This window comes from Branchiostoma belcheri, unplaced genomic scaffold (assembly GCF_001625305.1).
Source record: "Branchiostoma belcheri isolate BF01 breed outbred unplaced genomic scaffold, Haploidv18h27 scaffold62, whole genome shotgun sequence".
Taxonomy (NCBI): Eukaryota; Metazoa; Chordata; class Leptocardii; order Amphioxiformes; family Branchiostomatidae; genus Branchiostoma; species Branchiostoma belcheri.
In genome coordinates this window covers 1722132-1738874 of record NW_017804265.1, presented here as the reverse complement: position 1 = coordinate 1738874, position 16743 = coordinate 1722132, and the positions used below count along the sequence as shown (strand labels likewise).

Below are 16743 nucleotides of genomic sequence, written 5' to 3'. Positions count from 1 at the left end.
CAATTTAATTTCTTGGTTAACGGATTCGCCCGCTTCATTTTTTTCTGCTTTGCAAATAAAAATAAAATTTCAGAATCAACTGCAAAATGCTCATATTTTGCCCTGAACAGTTGAAAACAGTCATTTTCATCCTAGTTGTTACAGTTATTCCATCTTTCAATGCAATGGTATCATTAAAAGTTCAAAATTCATTGTTTAAATTTTGAACCGGCCTGGTGTGGTGACTTCATGGTTCCTATCGTACCATTTTGGGCCATAATAGGATGTCTAGGCCTGTTTTTTTTTTTATTTCTTTATCGCCCGCCCGCTCCATTATTTTTCTAGAAAAATCCGTTAACCAAGAAATTAAATTGGTGTGGCCATAGATCCAGCTCATGACAGAGAAAATTTTTGCTCAATCCGTCATCTTTAACGGAAAAAAATTGGTGGGCAAGGATACCACTATAATTATATAATGTTATATCAGCCCCTCAAAATACAGGATTTCATTTCATAGGGTCAAAACTGCAAATTTAATGTAGGATTGTCGCACCTTTGCATATAACATGATCTTGCTACATCAAACAAAATTGAGATGATGGAAAAACAAAACTTCAAGCTGGCTAGAACACTGCTCTAACTATAAAATCAAATTTTAAGAGTTTATATTGACAAATTGAAATACACAGATTTTGACATTGTCACTAACTCTTACTGTCTTAGGTCCCGAATAAACATACATCCCATAATAAAAGTACCCCCCCCCCAGACAAATTTTCAAAATCTAATGAATATATCCCCCAGAATAAACGTACCCTCCAGACATCGTCACAATCTAATCAAGTACTCTCTTACACCACATCATTTCAGTGCTAATACTTTACATGATGGATTCTTCTACTGTTAATGTAATTAGACAATTGGCAAATCAGCAACTGCCTTCTATAACTTGTCACTACATTTAAAAAGAACTCACTCTTTTCAGCCATTTTGGAATGGCTCATATTGGTGTAAGCTCAAACCCCCATCCAAAATTTATACTGTTTTTTCAATGATAATTTAAGATTTTCATGACAACCATATAATTCTATTACACACATGTACATTTCAACAGTTCCAACATGTGGCCCTAACTCAGAAACAGAAATTTACTGATAATGAAATTTTCATTTTTAGACATTCACAGACATACATTTTTTCAACAGATCTATTATTTCATATTTTTGACATAAATTTTACACACAGCACAAATGCAACTAAAACTTGTACATTCACAGAGACTCCCTTTTTTTACATTAATACCTTAATAGAAAATTGACAATGCCACAATCTTACAATGAATACCTTTAAAGTTCAACTTGCCAGACTATACAGAATATCACGCTATTGTCACAGAACAAAGAAATTCTAAATACAAAGCTATTCTCTTTTCCCAAATATAATTTTACATTTAATACCCTATAATACATGTACTTACCGAAAAGGTTGGAAAATACACAAGGTTTTCTAAACCGCACTTTGCAAAGAAGCCCTGAGACTGTTTGGTTCCAAAACACACAGAGACTGATTCGACATTCCAGTGTAGCTGAGTCAGTTTACTCATACCACACACCACTTTAACACTTCCTGTTAAATACTACATACAACTGTTCCCCATTTTTGTGCATCAAATCTGACATAGTTCCCCCTCTAAAATATGTTGGAAAAAATCAGTGGAAACTCAACGTATTGTGTGCCTTTTCTTCCAAGTGAGAGCTCTAAGATAGATACGTGAAGCGTAATTATGTCAACCTTAATAAATGAAGTCACTAGTCATCGCCCTTAAGACGGACAGGAAGGGGGAGGGGGCGCACCGACAATCAACAATTTGAAGATATGTGGATCGCTACAAAGCCTTTCATGTATTCACTACGCCACGAAAAGTTAAAGTTGATCGTTCTGAATTTGTTTTTGAAGTAATGTGATGTTTAAACGAGATTTTTGTGGTAAATTCCTGCGAAGATTTGACCAAAGTACACTAAAAACCCCTCCCCCATTCGCCATTTCGTCGTAACATGAGCCACGTTTTTGCAACACTGAGACAAGAAATCGTTCAACAGACGCACTCAAATCATCAGAACTACATTTAAAGAAATGACTGCAACGTTATATCAGTGTAATTAAATAAATAAAGCTGAAAATTACTTACATTTTGTACTTCACTTCCCGATCTTTCCACTTCCTGGCGTGAAAGTCACGTGGGTTGCCGGAGAGGTTCATGGGATTTTTTTATGGCGGGTGTTTTATAGTGTTTTATGAATGAGCAAAATTGAGAAAGAAAATTCTTTCAGAAACTTACTGTACGTTATTTCAGTGACGCTAGATAAATTCAAAGATAGTTTTCAAATGTGTAAAAAGTACACAGCCTGTGACTGCAATGTGTTTTTGACTGAATCAAAATCATTAAAAAACATTCATTCACTCGTTCATTCGTTCATCCTTCCGTCCATCCATTCATCCGTCCACCCATTCATTCATTCATGGATTTGAGCATAATCTTTTCGACGAACCTGAACATTGGGACGATACAAAAAGTTAAATTTTTCTAGCCATTTCTTCACAAATTTTAATTCAACTTGAATCAACCCTTCTCCATTGCAAATAAGTAACGTTACATGTACAATTCAGGTGAGTGTAGGTACCAAAAGATGACGCCTTACGAGTGTGTTTCAAAGATTGAAACACGCTTGTTTCAAAGATTGAAACATAGCTGTCAACCATGTTTGTTTACATTCTGGTAGTTTGTGGTGGCACCACAAACTTAGTGCGCCTTATGTGGGCTGTTCTAGCGCCAACCATAAATGCCAGAAATGTGAGATAAATGCACAATTTTTAAAAATTACATTGGGTGCATTTAACGTTACCACAAATAACGGTATCCACACGTACAGAGCACCAGTACTGGGCCCCTCCCAAATCATTTTCTTCAAAACTAGTTGGAGTACCATGAATTTATTACGTTTAATACAGGTATCTAGTGTTACTTTGTGTTCGTTTTTGATTTTGTTATACCCCAATTAAAAACGGGATTTTGTGATCTAGTTCGTTTGGATATCACCGCTTACAAAGTCTGAATTTTGGAGTCCCTGACCTATGATTAAAAAAAATAGTCACTTTACAATGTATTCATAAAAACATTCTACTACCTTCAAAGGTTTCCATCGTCAGTTCGTAAAAAGAAGATGAAAGCCCCCAAAAAAACATTCCCGGACATGCCACAAATTTTGTTTACCGTCGTTTTTACAACAGGTGTTCAGTAGTTAATCATACCCACACGAAATTTAAAAAAAAAAAAGCATCGCCAACTATTTTATAATTTTCTCCAAGCTTTATTAGTCTGTAGCTGAGCTAAAACTGTAATTATTCAACTTTTTTTCAGCATGGCAACATGGGAGATTTGAGAGTACTGATATTGTGTTTGTTGATCATAAAATAAACAAATATTGTCCTTTCGACATTTCTATATTGTTTGTTTATCCATTGAAAAATTACAACACAAATATTTGGTGTGAAAAAAAACGTCCTCATCTTGGTCAGTTGTTTTCTATTTAGTTTGTAGTCTCATGGTTAATGTGTTAAAATTTGACCTGTTTGTGTATTTTTCATATTTTCCGTTAAAATGAGAGCAATAATATTGTTGTTATGCTACGTAACTGTATCAATAGCTGTTGATTTTATTGTTTTTGCTAGAGTTGTCCTTTGAACAATACGCATTATTTTGTATTCATCAGATTATCAAAATAACACCGATTTTGTAATTTTTCAAAATGGACCCCTTCTCTCAGCTACTGTAATCATACCCACACACCACACATCCACAAATGAAATCCAGAACACCATAGAACACTCAGAACCTGAAGGGTTAACACTTAGACAATTTATTAAAACTCTTCAACCTTAACAATGTTTGGTTATTATTTTATAACTTCTCTGGTGGTGCCAATATTAGTCATACATGAGTGAGTTATCATAGAAATAATGCCTACACTTCTAGAATTATCTCAATAAGCAATTCATTGTAAAATATTTTAGAATTACGACCACCAACGCAAATGATGACATAGCTATTATTCAAGTATTATTCAATATCTTATTATCAGGTTCATACTTACTAATTCTTTAAGGCATATATTTGTATACATCAACTTGAAATCATTTACATCGCTAAACTCTACATTAATATGGCGACATTTAACGATATCAAGATCACAGTGAACAGCTAGCAACTCTTTAAAAAGAGTTTTGTTTTTGTGTTTTTTTTTTATGTACACTTTCTTTGTTGGAAATCGTCATCCCGTATCATCTAAAAGTACCATAGCAACTATACGTGGAACACTTTGACGTGTGATATGTCATATTAACATCATCAGTATACATTATGTATTGTTAGGTATATATGGATATGACATGAGCTCACATTGCCTTGTAGGCCATCCTTAACCATGAAAATAACAGTGAATGTTTACCTTCGCAAAAGGAAATGTACTAGTATATTTTACTATACTAGTACAGTGCGGTAGCTTTTCTAGTGCTTTCTTCTAGAGCACGAAGGTATTGCGTACCATTTTATACATGTAACAGTCATACACATACACAATGAAGATTGTAAGGGTAATGTACCATATGCATAAGATTTGTTGCTGGACCATATTGATGACAATTCTCATTCACAGTTTTTTTTTTTTATTCCAACATGTAATCACCAGACGTGGTGACGACACACTCAAGTTTCCTCAACTTATATTAATTCCGCCACCAACACAGGGGACAAATACAGGACAGGACAATACTCATTTACACCTGAGCTAAGTGAGGAAAGCCGTGTAAAGTGCCTTTCCCAAGGGCACAAGATCGGTGGCATGTCAGGACTCGAACCCGGGACTCTTAGTTCCGAGTCGCGCACTCTGCCGCTACGCCACACGACCCCACCGATTCACAGTTCCGTATAGTATGCTTGTAGACGGCCTGTTGAAGCTAACCATCAGTCTTAAGAATTTATACAGACATTGTTACAGTGGATATAATGTATCGTGCATAGTCTTTACAATTTACACAGACCCTGTTCCCGTGGAGATATGATACATCGTACATAGAGAACAGTACAAGTCATGTCCATTGAGGATTCACATTTGACATAGCACGCAATGGTACATTTAGTGTTCATTGTCCACTGGTTAATGATGATGATGATGCCCACTGCTCATAGGTAGTGTATGACCATACAGGATGCAGCGTGCTTGTGAATCATGGATCGGCCGGTCCCGGGCTCGAATCCCAGCTGTTGTCGCATAACCGAACATAAAGTGAATTACTTATGTCTTCCACATTGTGTAGACATTGTTTTTGACTACAGTCATGTGTTACACGTACAGATTTACCATTGGTACTTTCAGATGAAGAACATTTATAGCGATATGACCAACTTAACAAGGCTAACGAAGTTTATATATAGGGCTTTTCTCGTCCTAATAACAATACAGATCACATTTTTTTCTATAATGTGCTAACGTAAACAATAGCCAGATAACATTAAAATAACACTCCTGGCTAATGGAAAATGGTCTATACATGATACTTTCCGTTATAAACAATTCTAATTGTGAAGTGAATTTTCAGAAAGCTAATTATCTAGTGATCAAATATTATTCTACCATAAGATGTGCACTGCCATGGCAGGGAAAATACATTATATATCAATTCTACAAACATCACTTATCATTTAAGCATATGTATAACGTTATATCCCCTATTTACAAATGTATTGACACCACCAGTATTGCTGTTTTGATATTTCAGTTAACGTTATCATTCCATATTTGTTTGATATTTTAATTCCTTACAGTTGCATGTCTTTCACGTCATATGTGGCAAGTTTTAGATGTTCAATATACTTTCTTTCTTTCTTGGTATAAAAATGGGTAGTTTTCGTTTGTGACTGCCATGGCAGGGAAAATACATTATATATTGATTCTACAAACATCAATTATCATTTAAGCATATATTCCCTATTTACAAATGTATTGACACCACCAATATTGCAGTTTTGATATTTCAGTTAACGTTATCATTCCATATTTTAATTTCCTTACAGTTGCATGTCTTTCACGACATATGTGGCAACACATGCATGTTAAGTTTTAGATGTTCAATATACTTTCTTTCTTTCTTTCTTGGTATAAAAATGGGTAGTTTTCGTTTGTTTAATGCCAAAAACACTAGGGTAATTCATACAGTTGCTGTAAATGGTGAGAAGTCTTGCTATCAGCCTTAGTGATTTTCATCCTAGAATTTTGGTACATTTTTGACCCAGAAAAATGATGCTAGGATTAGCAATTGGGTGTTCAACCCTCTCTACAGCCTGGATGTTATCTAGTGGCACATTAAAAACTACGGAGAATAGCATCCTGGCCATATTTGCGTCCTTCAGAAGCTTGTGTAATTTTGTCTGATATCAAGAATTCTTTCAGGGCTACCATTTTTATAAGATACAGAATGGTGACACACGGGCACAAGTCCATTCTGTAGTACAGAATGTACATGTGTGCAAGTTTGTCTGACTTTGAGATCTGTACCATGGAAAATATAATAAAACATTTTCAATTATTCAGCACGGTTTTTTGGAAATTTGAATTCGTGTTTTTTGTTATTTTACAGTATTTTTTTATTTTCTATGCATGAAATGCCATTATAGGAGCCTAACAGACACTAACGTTTGTTTCTATGACTTTGGCCCCTACCGTATGCATGATAAATGGTCCAGTGCAGCCATGTTTTTTCGGCAGCTTCAGTTCATACGAAGTCAGGTTGCTATGAAATTATGTAAGAATTTTATTTTTCAAACAAAACACTATTTTTCAAACAAAACATTCAAATCCTATCATGGAACACATAGAATTTCTCTCTAGACTATGCAAATAAGGTCAGGACTGATTATGAAAAAAATAATAATTCAACTACTTGTACTTATCTGCATACCAAAAATCATACCGATTCATCAACCTCGCCAAAGTCGGAGTGCATGCAATAAAATTAAAAAATCATTTTTTGACAAAAGAGCATGAAAATCCTATCATGGAACGGATTGGGCAATTAAAAAGCTTGGGGCTTGTATAGTTAATTACTGATTATGTAAATAGTAATTAAACTATCTGCATACCAACATACCAAAAGACATGGCTACCCGTCACCCCCTCCTATAAAGTCTCAAACAAAATGTCTACCAACATACCAAATATCATGAAGAGCCACCCACAACTTCTTGAGTTATTACGCTGCTCTCACATACATGAGTATGTGGTACCATGAAACATAACCTGATCGGCCTAAGATAATACATGTAAATCAACTAGTTGTGTCACAAACTACATGTATATGGTTTGATGACAACTATGAGTCAAAATCCAATCGGTAGAATTTACAATTTGCCGCGATTGTCTTTAAATTTCAACTTTTGGGGGAATGGTTTTATCCAAAGGTCCAATAAACAATGAAAGGTGTTGGACAAATTTCGTTCAACGATTCCTTCCTAATTCTGTACTCACTGAATGTGAGCGTTAGCGGACGCCGGTTTATAGCTGTTTGTCTCGGGGTTTTCTGGGGTGTTGTTTACTGCCTCTCTACGGTCATTCTGGCAGTAGGTACCTGCCTGAAACCCGCCAGCACCGGCCGCAGGGGAGGGACAGACGTACCTGTTTGCCCCACCGGTGGCGGCCTGGCTAGGATGGTTTTCATCATACATGGCGGACTGAGTACCGGTCTCACTACCAGGCGAGGCCGCGGGGGACGCTGCGGAGTTGCAGACTGCCTCGCTAGGGTCATGCTGGTCATATGTGTTGGACAGGGTACGCTTTAGGTCGGTGGCCAGGGCAGGGGAGTTGTAGCAAGGTGCCTTGCGGGCACGCTGGGCGGCGCTGGCATTCTGCTGGTAGGCAGAGGACTTGGTGGCACCCGGGTTGGGGAGAATGGAGGGGTGCTTGTAGCAACTTTGGCCGGACTTGTCGCGACCATTTTGGCCATAGGCAGCCAGGACGGCCCCTGCCCTGTCACTGTTTGGTTTCTGACGGGGGCGCTCGGTGCTGTACGGGCGGGACGGCACGGGGTGTGTGTGCGCGCGGGGGCGGCTTGCCGCACCGTACGCTGGGCAAAGCTTCGCCAGCCCGTACGGGGCGATTTCTGACTGCGAAGAATCGGCCCTGCGCAGGTCAGGATGGTCATTGAAACCACCCTCAGCGTAAGGGCTGATGACAGACTCTGACTCATTCAAACTGTCGTGATCCTCCAAACGCCCCTCAGCGTACGGACTGATCACTGACTCCTCCGAGTTGCCACCTGGAAGGGGCCACATGGAGCAGGCAGCGATCTGGTTGCCATTGCGGGATGGACCTGCACCGTTATCAGGGGCATTGCGTTTGAGCTTCTGCTTGATACAGCTGACCATGGCACATCCCCAAACCCCTACCGCAGCAGCCGACAACCCGCCCAGAGCTGCCCACAGGACGTACCACGTTAGATGTACATCATCGCTCGTGTTAGTAGCCAGCGGTGTAGTGCTGATGGACAGCGGTGTAGTGCTGACGCCACTGGACAGTGGTGTAGTGCTGATGCTGACTGAGAATGGTGTCGTGTTGAGCAGTGTCAGCTCGGTTAGTGTTGTCATGTCAGAGTGTGTTCGCGCGCTCGCCGAGAAGACGGCAGTGTCGGATCCAGTTTCGGAAGAAGCCGTACAAGTGGTGTTCCCAAAGGACAAGGGCTCGGCGGTCTCAAGCCAAAGGGTGAAGCTGGACCTCCCCATGTAGTTAGAACACAGGCTGTGATTTCCTGTTTCCCCCAACAGGTTTTCTGGTCCCTTACATTTCACCCAGCCCTCAGCCTTTAGGTTGGTCACCACTCTCACGGTTAGGTTGCCTGTCGGTAGACTGTCGTGTGTGGTTGTGATTGTGTCGTATGTTATGTCGAGTGTGCGGTGTAAGCCGTCAGGGAAGGCAAAGGACACTGTCGGCAATTGCTCCCAATACACGTCACCAGCGGCTTCGTACTTGTACGCGGCGCTGCGCTCAACATGCTTAACCTCGACCAGCGGTACAGGGCAGGGCAACCCGTTGGGATTGACCGGAGCAGGAGGATTTGGCATCAGCGGCGAGGCGGGGCAGCTTGCTGTCGAGGGGACCCGCATTTCCCTGGCGTAAGGCCTTTTGAACTTGAACGGGTTCATCCCCTTGTGGTCGTACAGCCAATCGTTCGCACACGTGCAGCGCGGCGGGTTGTCGAGCCGGGTTCCTCGCGTCCGAGGAAGCGCCCTCCCTTCCAACGCAATGGCGGCAATCGCATTTCCACGCACGTTGACATGGCTTGGAAATGACGATTTGAACCAACCACCAGACAGGAAGGTCAGCCTGTTTCCCGCGAGATTTAGGATGTTCATTTGCGTGTTTGAGTGGAACGCGCCTGCAGCAATGTGGGAGATTCTGTTACCCTCCAGGTTCAGGTATTTTAGCCGTTCAAGTCCGTGAAACATCTCCACGCCGATAGATCGCAGTTTGTTCTCAACAGCGCGGACATATTCTACGGACTTGATCGCCTGCAGGGTCCCCGGTGCTACAGTAGCGATAAGATTGGCACTTACGTCAAACCACCGCGGCTGCACTCCCAGGAACGCGCCGGGCGACAGCGTCAGGATCTGGTTGTCCACAAGGATGAGGTAGGACAACCTGGGCAACCCTTGAAAGCAGCCATCCTGCAGCAAATCATACTAGTTCTGAGCTTTGTATGAGAAGTATTGATATAAAAATGTATTTTCCGCCGATACCTTCAGATATTAGCCATAGAAAGTGAAATGTAACGAGAAAAGAAAACGTGTGAAAATTCTATGTCTGGGACAAAAGAATCGACGCTGTGGGGCTAGAACCAACAACTTAAGCCAGATTTGAATAAATCTTTGACTGGGTTAGCAGGCTCTTAAACATGACAGCTAAGGAAGCCATCTTTTTCTTCAGAAAAAGTATAAGATACGATCATCGACATATAATTAACATATCAGGATATTGGTGAGAAATACATGTTAATTCCAAAATCTCACCTGCAGATGTGTTATGTTGTTCTCCAAGAGCAGCAGATACTTGAGACCCTCCATCCCAGCAAACGTGCCGTTCTTCAGAGTCTGGACATTGCTCCGCCAGATGACCAGGGTAGATACCTGTGGCAACTTAGCAAACGCCCCTACCTCTATTGCCGTTAGGTTACAATCCACAAACCACAACCTGCACATTCTACCGCATGGGATCTGAGAGAGAATATCTGCCTTGTCAGTGCCAAGCTTTCCGACGTTGTTGCCAACGATCATGATGTTGGTTCTCGTTTGTAGCGAAGGGTTCTGACTGGGACCCCCCTGGGTAGGCCTTGTTTCGTTTGAGCAGATCTGACAGGACTGGTATGTCTGAGCCAAAAGTATAGTGTTGAAGGGGCCATTGTAGCTGAATACTTCATGCGGGTATTTGGTCCACTTGTACCGGTACGCCCCAATGTCATACCGGTACTCATGGCCATCACTACGGCTGTCACCTACACCACATTTCGCCACGGACACTTTATGGCAGCTCTGCCAGCTACCTGCGTCCACACATGGCACTAGCAGCTGCATAAGCAGCAACAAAGAGACTTTTGCCATCAGCTTTATCGCCATGATAGAGCGTTAACACACCATACTATTGATAGCATTGAGCAACAACAGAAGGCTACATTACCATACTTACCTTACCAAAGGATTTTACAAGATGTTACCGTTAGTTTCTCCACAATTGTAGGATAACCTGGACAGCACAGAAATCAGCCGTGTTGCAGCCTCAGTGGCGCAACAGAGGTCTAATATTCAGCTCAGCATCTCCCAGTTTATTACAGGTTTGGATTAAATAACTCTCCGCTGTATCTAGGACGACATGAAAGGACTGAAGAATTTTTAGTCCAAAGATATTCACAAGTCTCATTCTGTAGGACATTCCTTCTTGAGACAAACAGAAAATGATAATCGACACAAGTCTTTGATTAGAATATGCATTACTTTATAGTAGCTATCTTGTCAATAGAATTTCTTCATTTGTATCTTTTCAAACTCATCCTGTATATCAATCTTGAGATATTTTGGTACGAACAAATATATATTTGCATTTGGTATTTTCAAAATATTCAATTTGCTGCAAATCATCTGTACCTGCTTCGCAACAATGTACTGGAGTTTACCAGAGCAATATCTTAAAAAAGGGTTTATCTAATATGATGCTTATTTGTATTCATCTTAAACGGAATTTGATGTCCATAATCTAATGAAACGTAAGAGAGAACCAGACCTTTTTTGGAGAGGGGGATAGCCAAACACATAGTAAAGAAATGTTGGCAATCAAGACAAATTTCCCAACAATTCCTTCCTTCTATATTTACTGAATGTGACAGTTAGCAGATACAGTCTCATAGCTGTTTGTCTCGGGGTTTTCTGGGGTGTTGTTTACTGCCTCTCTACGGTCATTCTGGCAGTAGGTACCTGCCTGAGACCCGCCAGCACCGGCCGCAGGGGAGGGACAGACGTAGGCTGTTTGCCCCACCGGTGGTGGCCTGGCTAGGATGGTTTTCATCATACATGGCGGACTGAGTACCGGCCTCAGGGGAGGGACAGACGTATCTGTTTGCCTATTTTTTTGCAGTACATTGTAACATTGATATTTAACTATTTTCACGCTAGGAGGCGCTGTTACGACATATCAGTTACCCTCTCACATTTCACATGCACGTTTACTCCAGTCTGTGGGCTTACCTTAATCTGTGTGATGTTAACACCTGGGCAAAGGAAGGAAATCTTAATTCTTAGCAACGGTTGAGGTAAAACGTTTGGTAACGGTGTTGTCTGGACTGTGACTTTAAGTGGCTTCTCAGGCTTCAGACTATCGATCCCGGGATTCGAACCCTCGACCTTACGATCCAGTATCCACCCCCTTCTACGGCAGGATTCGAACCCTCGACCTTACGATCCAGTATCCACCCCCTTCTACGTTGGGATTCGAACCCTCGACCTTACGATCCAGTATCCACCCCCTTCTACGCCGGGATTCGAACCCTCGACCTTACGATCCAGTATCAACCTTCTTCTATGCCGGGATTCGAACCCTCGACCTTACGATCCAGTATCCACCCCCTTCTACGGCAGGATTCGAACCCTCGACCTTACGATCCAGTATCCACCACCTTCTATGCCGGGATTCGAACCCTCGACCTTACGATCCAGTATCCACCCCCTTCTACGGCAGGATTCGAACCCTCGACCTTACGATCCAGTATCAACCTCCTTCTATGCCGGGATTCGAACCCCTGACCTTACGAGCCAGAATCCACCCCTCTCTATTCTCTCCTGACCATTTACCGTGTCCCCCCTCCCTGTTTCAAGGACAGCGGTAGTTTCTGAAGTTTTTTTCAGCGCACGTCGACCGAAATGTACACACCTTAGGGAAGCTATTTATAACCGAGTCGACAGAAATTGGACATAAGCAAACACCACGTGCTGAAGTAGTGGTCGTTACACTGTGTCCTTAGACATGGTCAGTCACAAGCATGGCCGGGTATATAGACATTCAGTGGAACGAGTTTACATGCCACAATCAGGACAGACAAGTCAGCACAAAGTGCGGGCAATTAAAAGTGGGAGGAAGTGGAAAAAGTATCAACTTAGCTGCCGGTAGTTCATAAATCACGTCTGAAGAAAAGGTAAATAGAAGAGGAAAAATATTGACCCATACGTACATCTTAAGGTTGTCAATTAGCATGTTTACAGTACTGAGATCGAGGATGTTTAGGCCTTCCACTTTTGATCCCCCCCTCCATTTACCACCATCTTACTTTTTGCTTAACACTGCCTTTTGACTTTAATGCGCGAATATTTTGAGATAACATGTCCGTTTTTACCCCATAAGGTTGGAGATGGCAATATTCAAATTGAGCTAAGTGATTACGATTTTGTAACAAATTGCCATTGTCCCTCATCCACCTTTATTTAAAACGCTAAGACATTGAAATATAAGACAAGGACATAGAATTAGAACTGAATGAAAAACTTGTCTGCCTAGACTGTACTACTGCAGTCTAACAAGTGACAAATCACCTGGATCACGTGACATCGAGGACACTTGACGTCAGCAATTGGTCAAAAGTGTCAGGAAGTCTATATCGTCCACCGTCTTTGTTTGAGTGATGGTAGGTTGCCCTGATGCTGATGGTAGATTCCTCTTACAAAGTAGCCCTTTTCATTGTCTAGACCCGGCGAATTAACTAGAATAGCACCCCAGGTTAGTACTTTGCCACTGTCCAATGGAAAAAGAAAGTAAAGGCGTAGGCATACAAAACAAAAACCGTACAAATGGCAAAGCAAAAATGTAGAAATGCACTTCTAAGTGCCCGTTTAGCCAAGAATGATCGATCTACAGGCCCGCTCGCTTTGATCAGTTTGTTTCTCACGATGTCAGTTCTAGCCAGGCGTGAGTGTAAGCGGAAAGAGAACTAACCGTCCGTAAAATGTCCACACGGCTGTGTGCTGTGGCTGACGGGTATGGGCTTGTTTTTAAGTGCCATACACGAAAATAAGGCCATGTTGATTTGATTATATGGATGACATCCGCTCGCGCATGAATTTTCGGCCGTTTAAAAAAAAAGTTTTCAACCATACTGTAAATCGTACAAAACAGTTGCAAAATGAGCAAAAATATACCGTAAGTTACAAAAAAAACATACCAATGTCGTAGAATGCCAAAATCAAACGAAAAAAGACGAAATTGTAAAGAAATGAACTTGAAGACTAGATTATTCGCCAAACCATATTCTGTCCCATTTGTTCAACCCTCATGACCACGTAGATTTCATAATGAAAACAACTTTTTTTTTTTGCAAAACTTTTTTTTTATTCGCACGCGCGCATCAATTATGGGGTTCCCGGAGGATGTCATCCATATAATCAAATCAACATGGCCCAACTCTGCAAAAGACCTGAGTCAGCTTACAGATGCACCCTATGTGGCATTCTCGTATAAGACTGTTCAGTCATAGCCGAAGTTCTAAGGCTGATATCAATTAGGATTTTACCATAGCCAATATTGACTGAAGGAGGCCTGAACGAACAACTAGCTTCAATAAATCAAGCTCTCTAGGAGCCCCCATTGGTTAGGCCTCTGAGGGGAGGGGCTTCATATTCTAATTTCCCGGGGTGTGATTTCCAAGCAGATGGTTGTATGTCAGCCAAAACTCGGCAATCGGAAAACCCAACGTCTGCTTGGAGATTGAAAAAAGGGGAGTGTAGGAGGCATGAAAAGAAAAAAAAACGAAGAGATTGATAAGAAAAGGGAAGGTGAGAGAGTGGGAATGGGGGACGATCCTTCTAAAGGGTACCAGGCCGAAGTAGCCTCTAACAGGCGTCAGATGCGGCTAGAGAACAACAAACTTTACTCCGCGTCAATAGACTCTCTCTGGCCAATTTCTACTCTTTCCAGACGCCTCTGAAGCCAGGTAGAGGCTAGCCCTATGTTGCTTTATCCATGGCATGCCCTAACCAAAAGTTATAAAAAATTTCTACATGGTTGATAGATTGACACGTTCTTGAATCGATATCTACAGACGCACAAAGCAATCGTATTTTGATCGACTAGCTGTTTATTTTTCATTCTAAGGTGGTCTTAGATCCAGGCGTTGATCAGTCACTGAATACACAGCGCGATCTTTACAAATTGAGTCTGGTAATAAGCCTAAGGCTTATGGTATCATTCTGTGCCGCTAGAGCTATAGAGGTGACCCCCCGTACATGCGCGTATTGATTTTTCAGAGAGGCTGTTTTGTGTGATACGGCTCTTAATAGGTATCCTTCGGCGCTCCGGGTCTTTAAAGGAAATAGATTGGTTGTCTTTGACGAACGCCCGGCCTGCAATCACTACTGCTACTGCAAAGTACGTGACATATATATATGTAGGATCGATCTGACTTTAAAAGCCATGTTTGAAGCATCGACCGATTCTAGGTCGATTTTGTCTGCCATTTTTAGAGCAGTCTTCACATTGGAATGCCAATAGTAGCAATATTTCCAAGCACATAAAAACAAAGCTAGACAGAGCAAGAGTTCAACGATGTCATACCTTCGCCAAATGATGTTAACATACGAAATGATATATTATTGTCATTAGGAAAACAAGAGTTCGGCGACCGCACACCTTCGTCACCGTATAGGAAGGTAATAAAGCAAAGGACACATGGAAAAAACGAATCCCTACTCGTGTATAGAAGTAATGATAAATCAGAACAGACGAGTGCAGTTTTTTTCGGAATGGCTTTTTTTTATTAGACAGGAATGACACGAAGAGGTCAAAGTTCACACGTACATACATCCACAAGCCAAGTTTACGCAGCAGATTGTAAGAAGCGCCGTAAAATCCTCAACGTCGTAAAATCTTTAGGAAACTGAACTCCTGCTCAGGTACAAGGTCGAAACGAATTGTACTCAATTCCACACCCGTCATAGTACGATGTAAAACACAAAGCGCACACAAGGATCAAATTTTCAACGACCATTGTCGCTTTCATCAGGATAATTCATGACCAATCACTTCCGAACGTGAACCCGCGAGAGTTACAGACACGTGACCTTAGTCACGCGAGACGCCATGACGTCAGCAATGGGTCAAACGTATCACACCGATTTTTATCCTTCGCAAAATCCGCCATCTTGAATGACAGACGGGGGACGATACCGACTTCCAGATAGTTTTGACCAAATATTGGAGTCACGAGTCCGGAAGTCGTGGGTCATCCATACTGAGTTAGAGCAAATGTTCAGTTTCCTGTTGTCAAGTCGTTTCCAACACTGATAGTACGATTTTTTCATGCTAATGTCTGTGTAGATAGAAAGCACCAACACAGTTTTTACACACGGTTACTTCAGACATTCTCACAAGCGTTCTTAGTCAGTATTTAGAACCAAATTCAAGCAGAGCTACCCATGTACATCCCAAGCAGTTGTGTTGTTTCTTTCACATGTCTAAAACATGTATTGATACATCATGTAACTGCTAGCCAGCGGTACAACAAACACACCTTTCTTTCCTTCCCAAGATTACAACCGTCACAAATGTTGACCAATCACCTTCTTACCATCCGGGGTACTAAACTAAACTACCAACCAGCATTGTTTGTTCAGACGTTTTTGTAGCCTCCACAAGGCCTCCCTAGGGGTTTATGGATAGTAGAAATAGCAAAAATAGGGTCAATAATTGGCAAGGAGGGTGATCATTAAACGCCCTAAATTATCCTCCCTATTTGACTAAATCTTACTATATTCAGCCATCGTTGTTACTAGAGGAGAATGAAGTTTTGAGCCGAAAGTATAAGCCTTTCTGGCTGTGTTTTTTTGGGGGGAGGGGGGCTTAGATTCACAGTCGAGCCGTCTATCGTTCATTCGACTTGGGTAGAGCACAGTCAGCGTACACACAAGAGGCACAAGACATAATTGCACTTGTAGTAGAGATGATGGCTTTGAATAACAAACTAAAGGTGGTCATTCTAATCTCCAAGCAGAGGTGTGACTGTGGCTTGCTTTTTGCTTGTTTTTACGCTGTCTTTAAGTTTACCGAAGGAAAACATTGTTTTTGATACGTTTCCTCCAATGACCTGATTTGTTGACGTCTCTCACCATGGTAACTGGTGTTGGGTTAC

At 41.4% G+C, this 16743-nt stretch overlaps 1 protein-coding gene across 1 annotated transcript; it reads right to left on the bottom strand.

The window, feature by feature from the left end:
• Window positions 1–7555: 7555 nt before the first annotated feature.
• LOC109483048 lies at window positions 7556–10706 on the bottom strand. Its single transcript, XM_019786004.1, has 2 exons — window positions 10094–10706; window positions 7556–9751 (listed from the first exon to the last, which is right to left on the bottom strand). Exons 1-2 carry the CDS (start codon window positions 10694–10696, stop codon window positions 7556–7558), a joined length of 2799 nt encoding a protein of 932 aa, XP_019641563.1. The 5' UTR covers window positions 10697–10706.
• Between the last annotated feature and the right edge of the window lie 6037 nt (window positions 10707–16743).

What these genes read in the sequence shown, in the direction of transcription:
- LOC109483048 (XM_019786004.1), bottom strand. Translation starts at nt 10,696, where the DNA reads ATGGCGATAAAGCTGATGGCAAAAGTCTCTTTGTTGCTGCTTATGCAG. An exon ending in ACAACATAACACATCTGCAG is followed by an intron (nt 9,752 to 10,093) that starts GTGAGATTTTGG and finishes GATTTGCTGCAG; the next exon opens with GATGGCTGCTTTCAAGGGTT.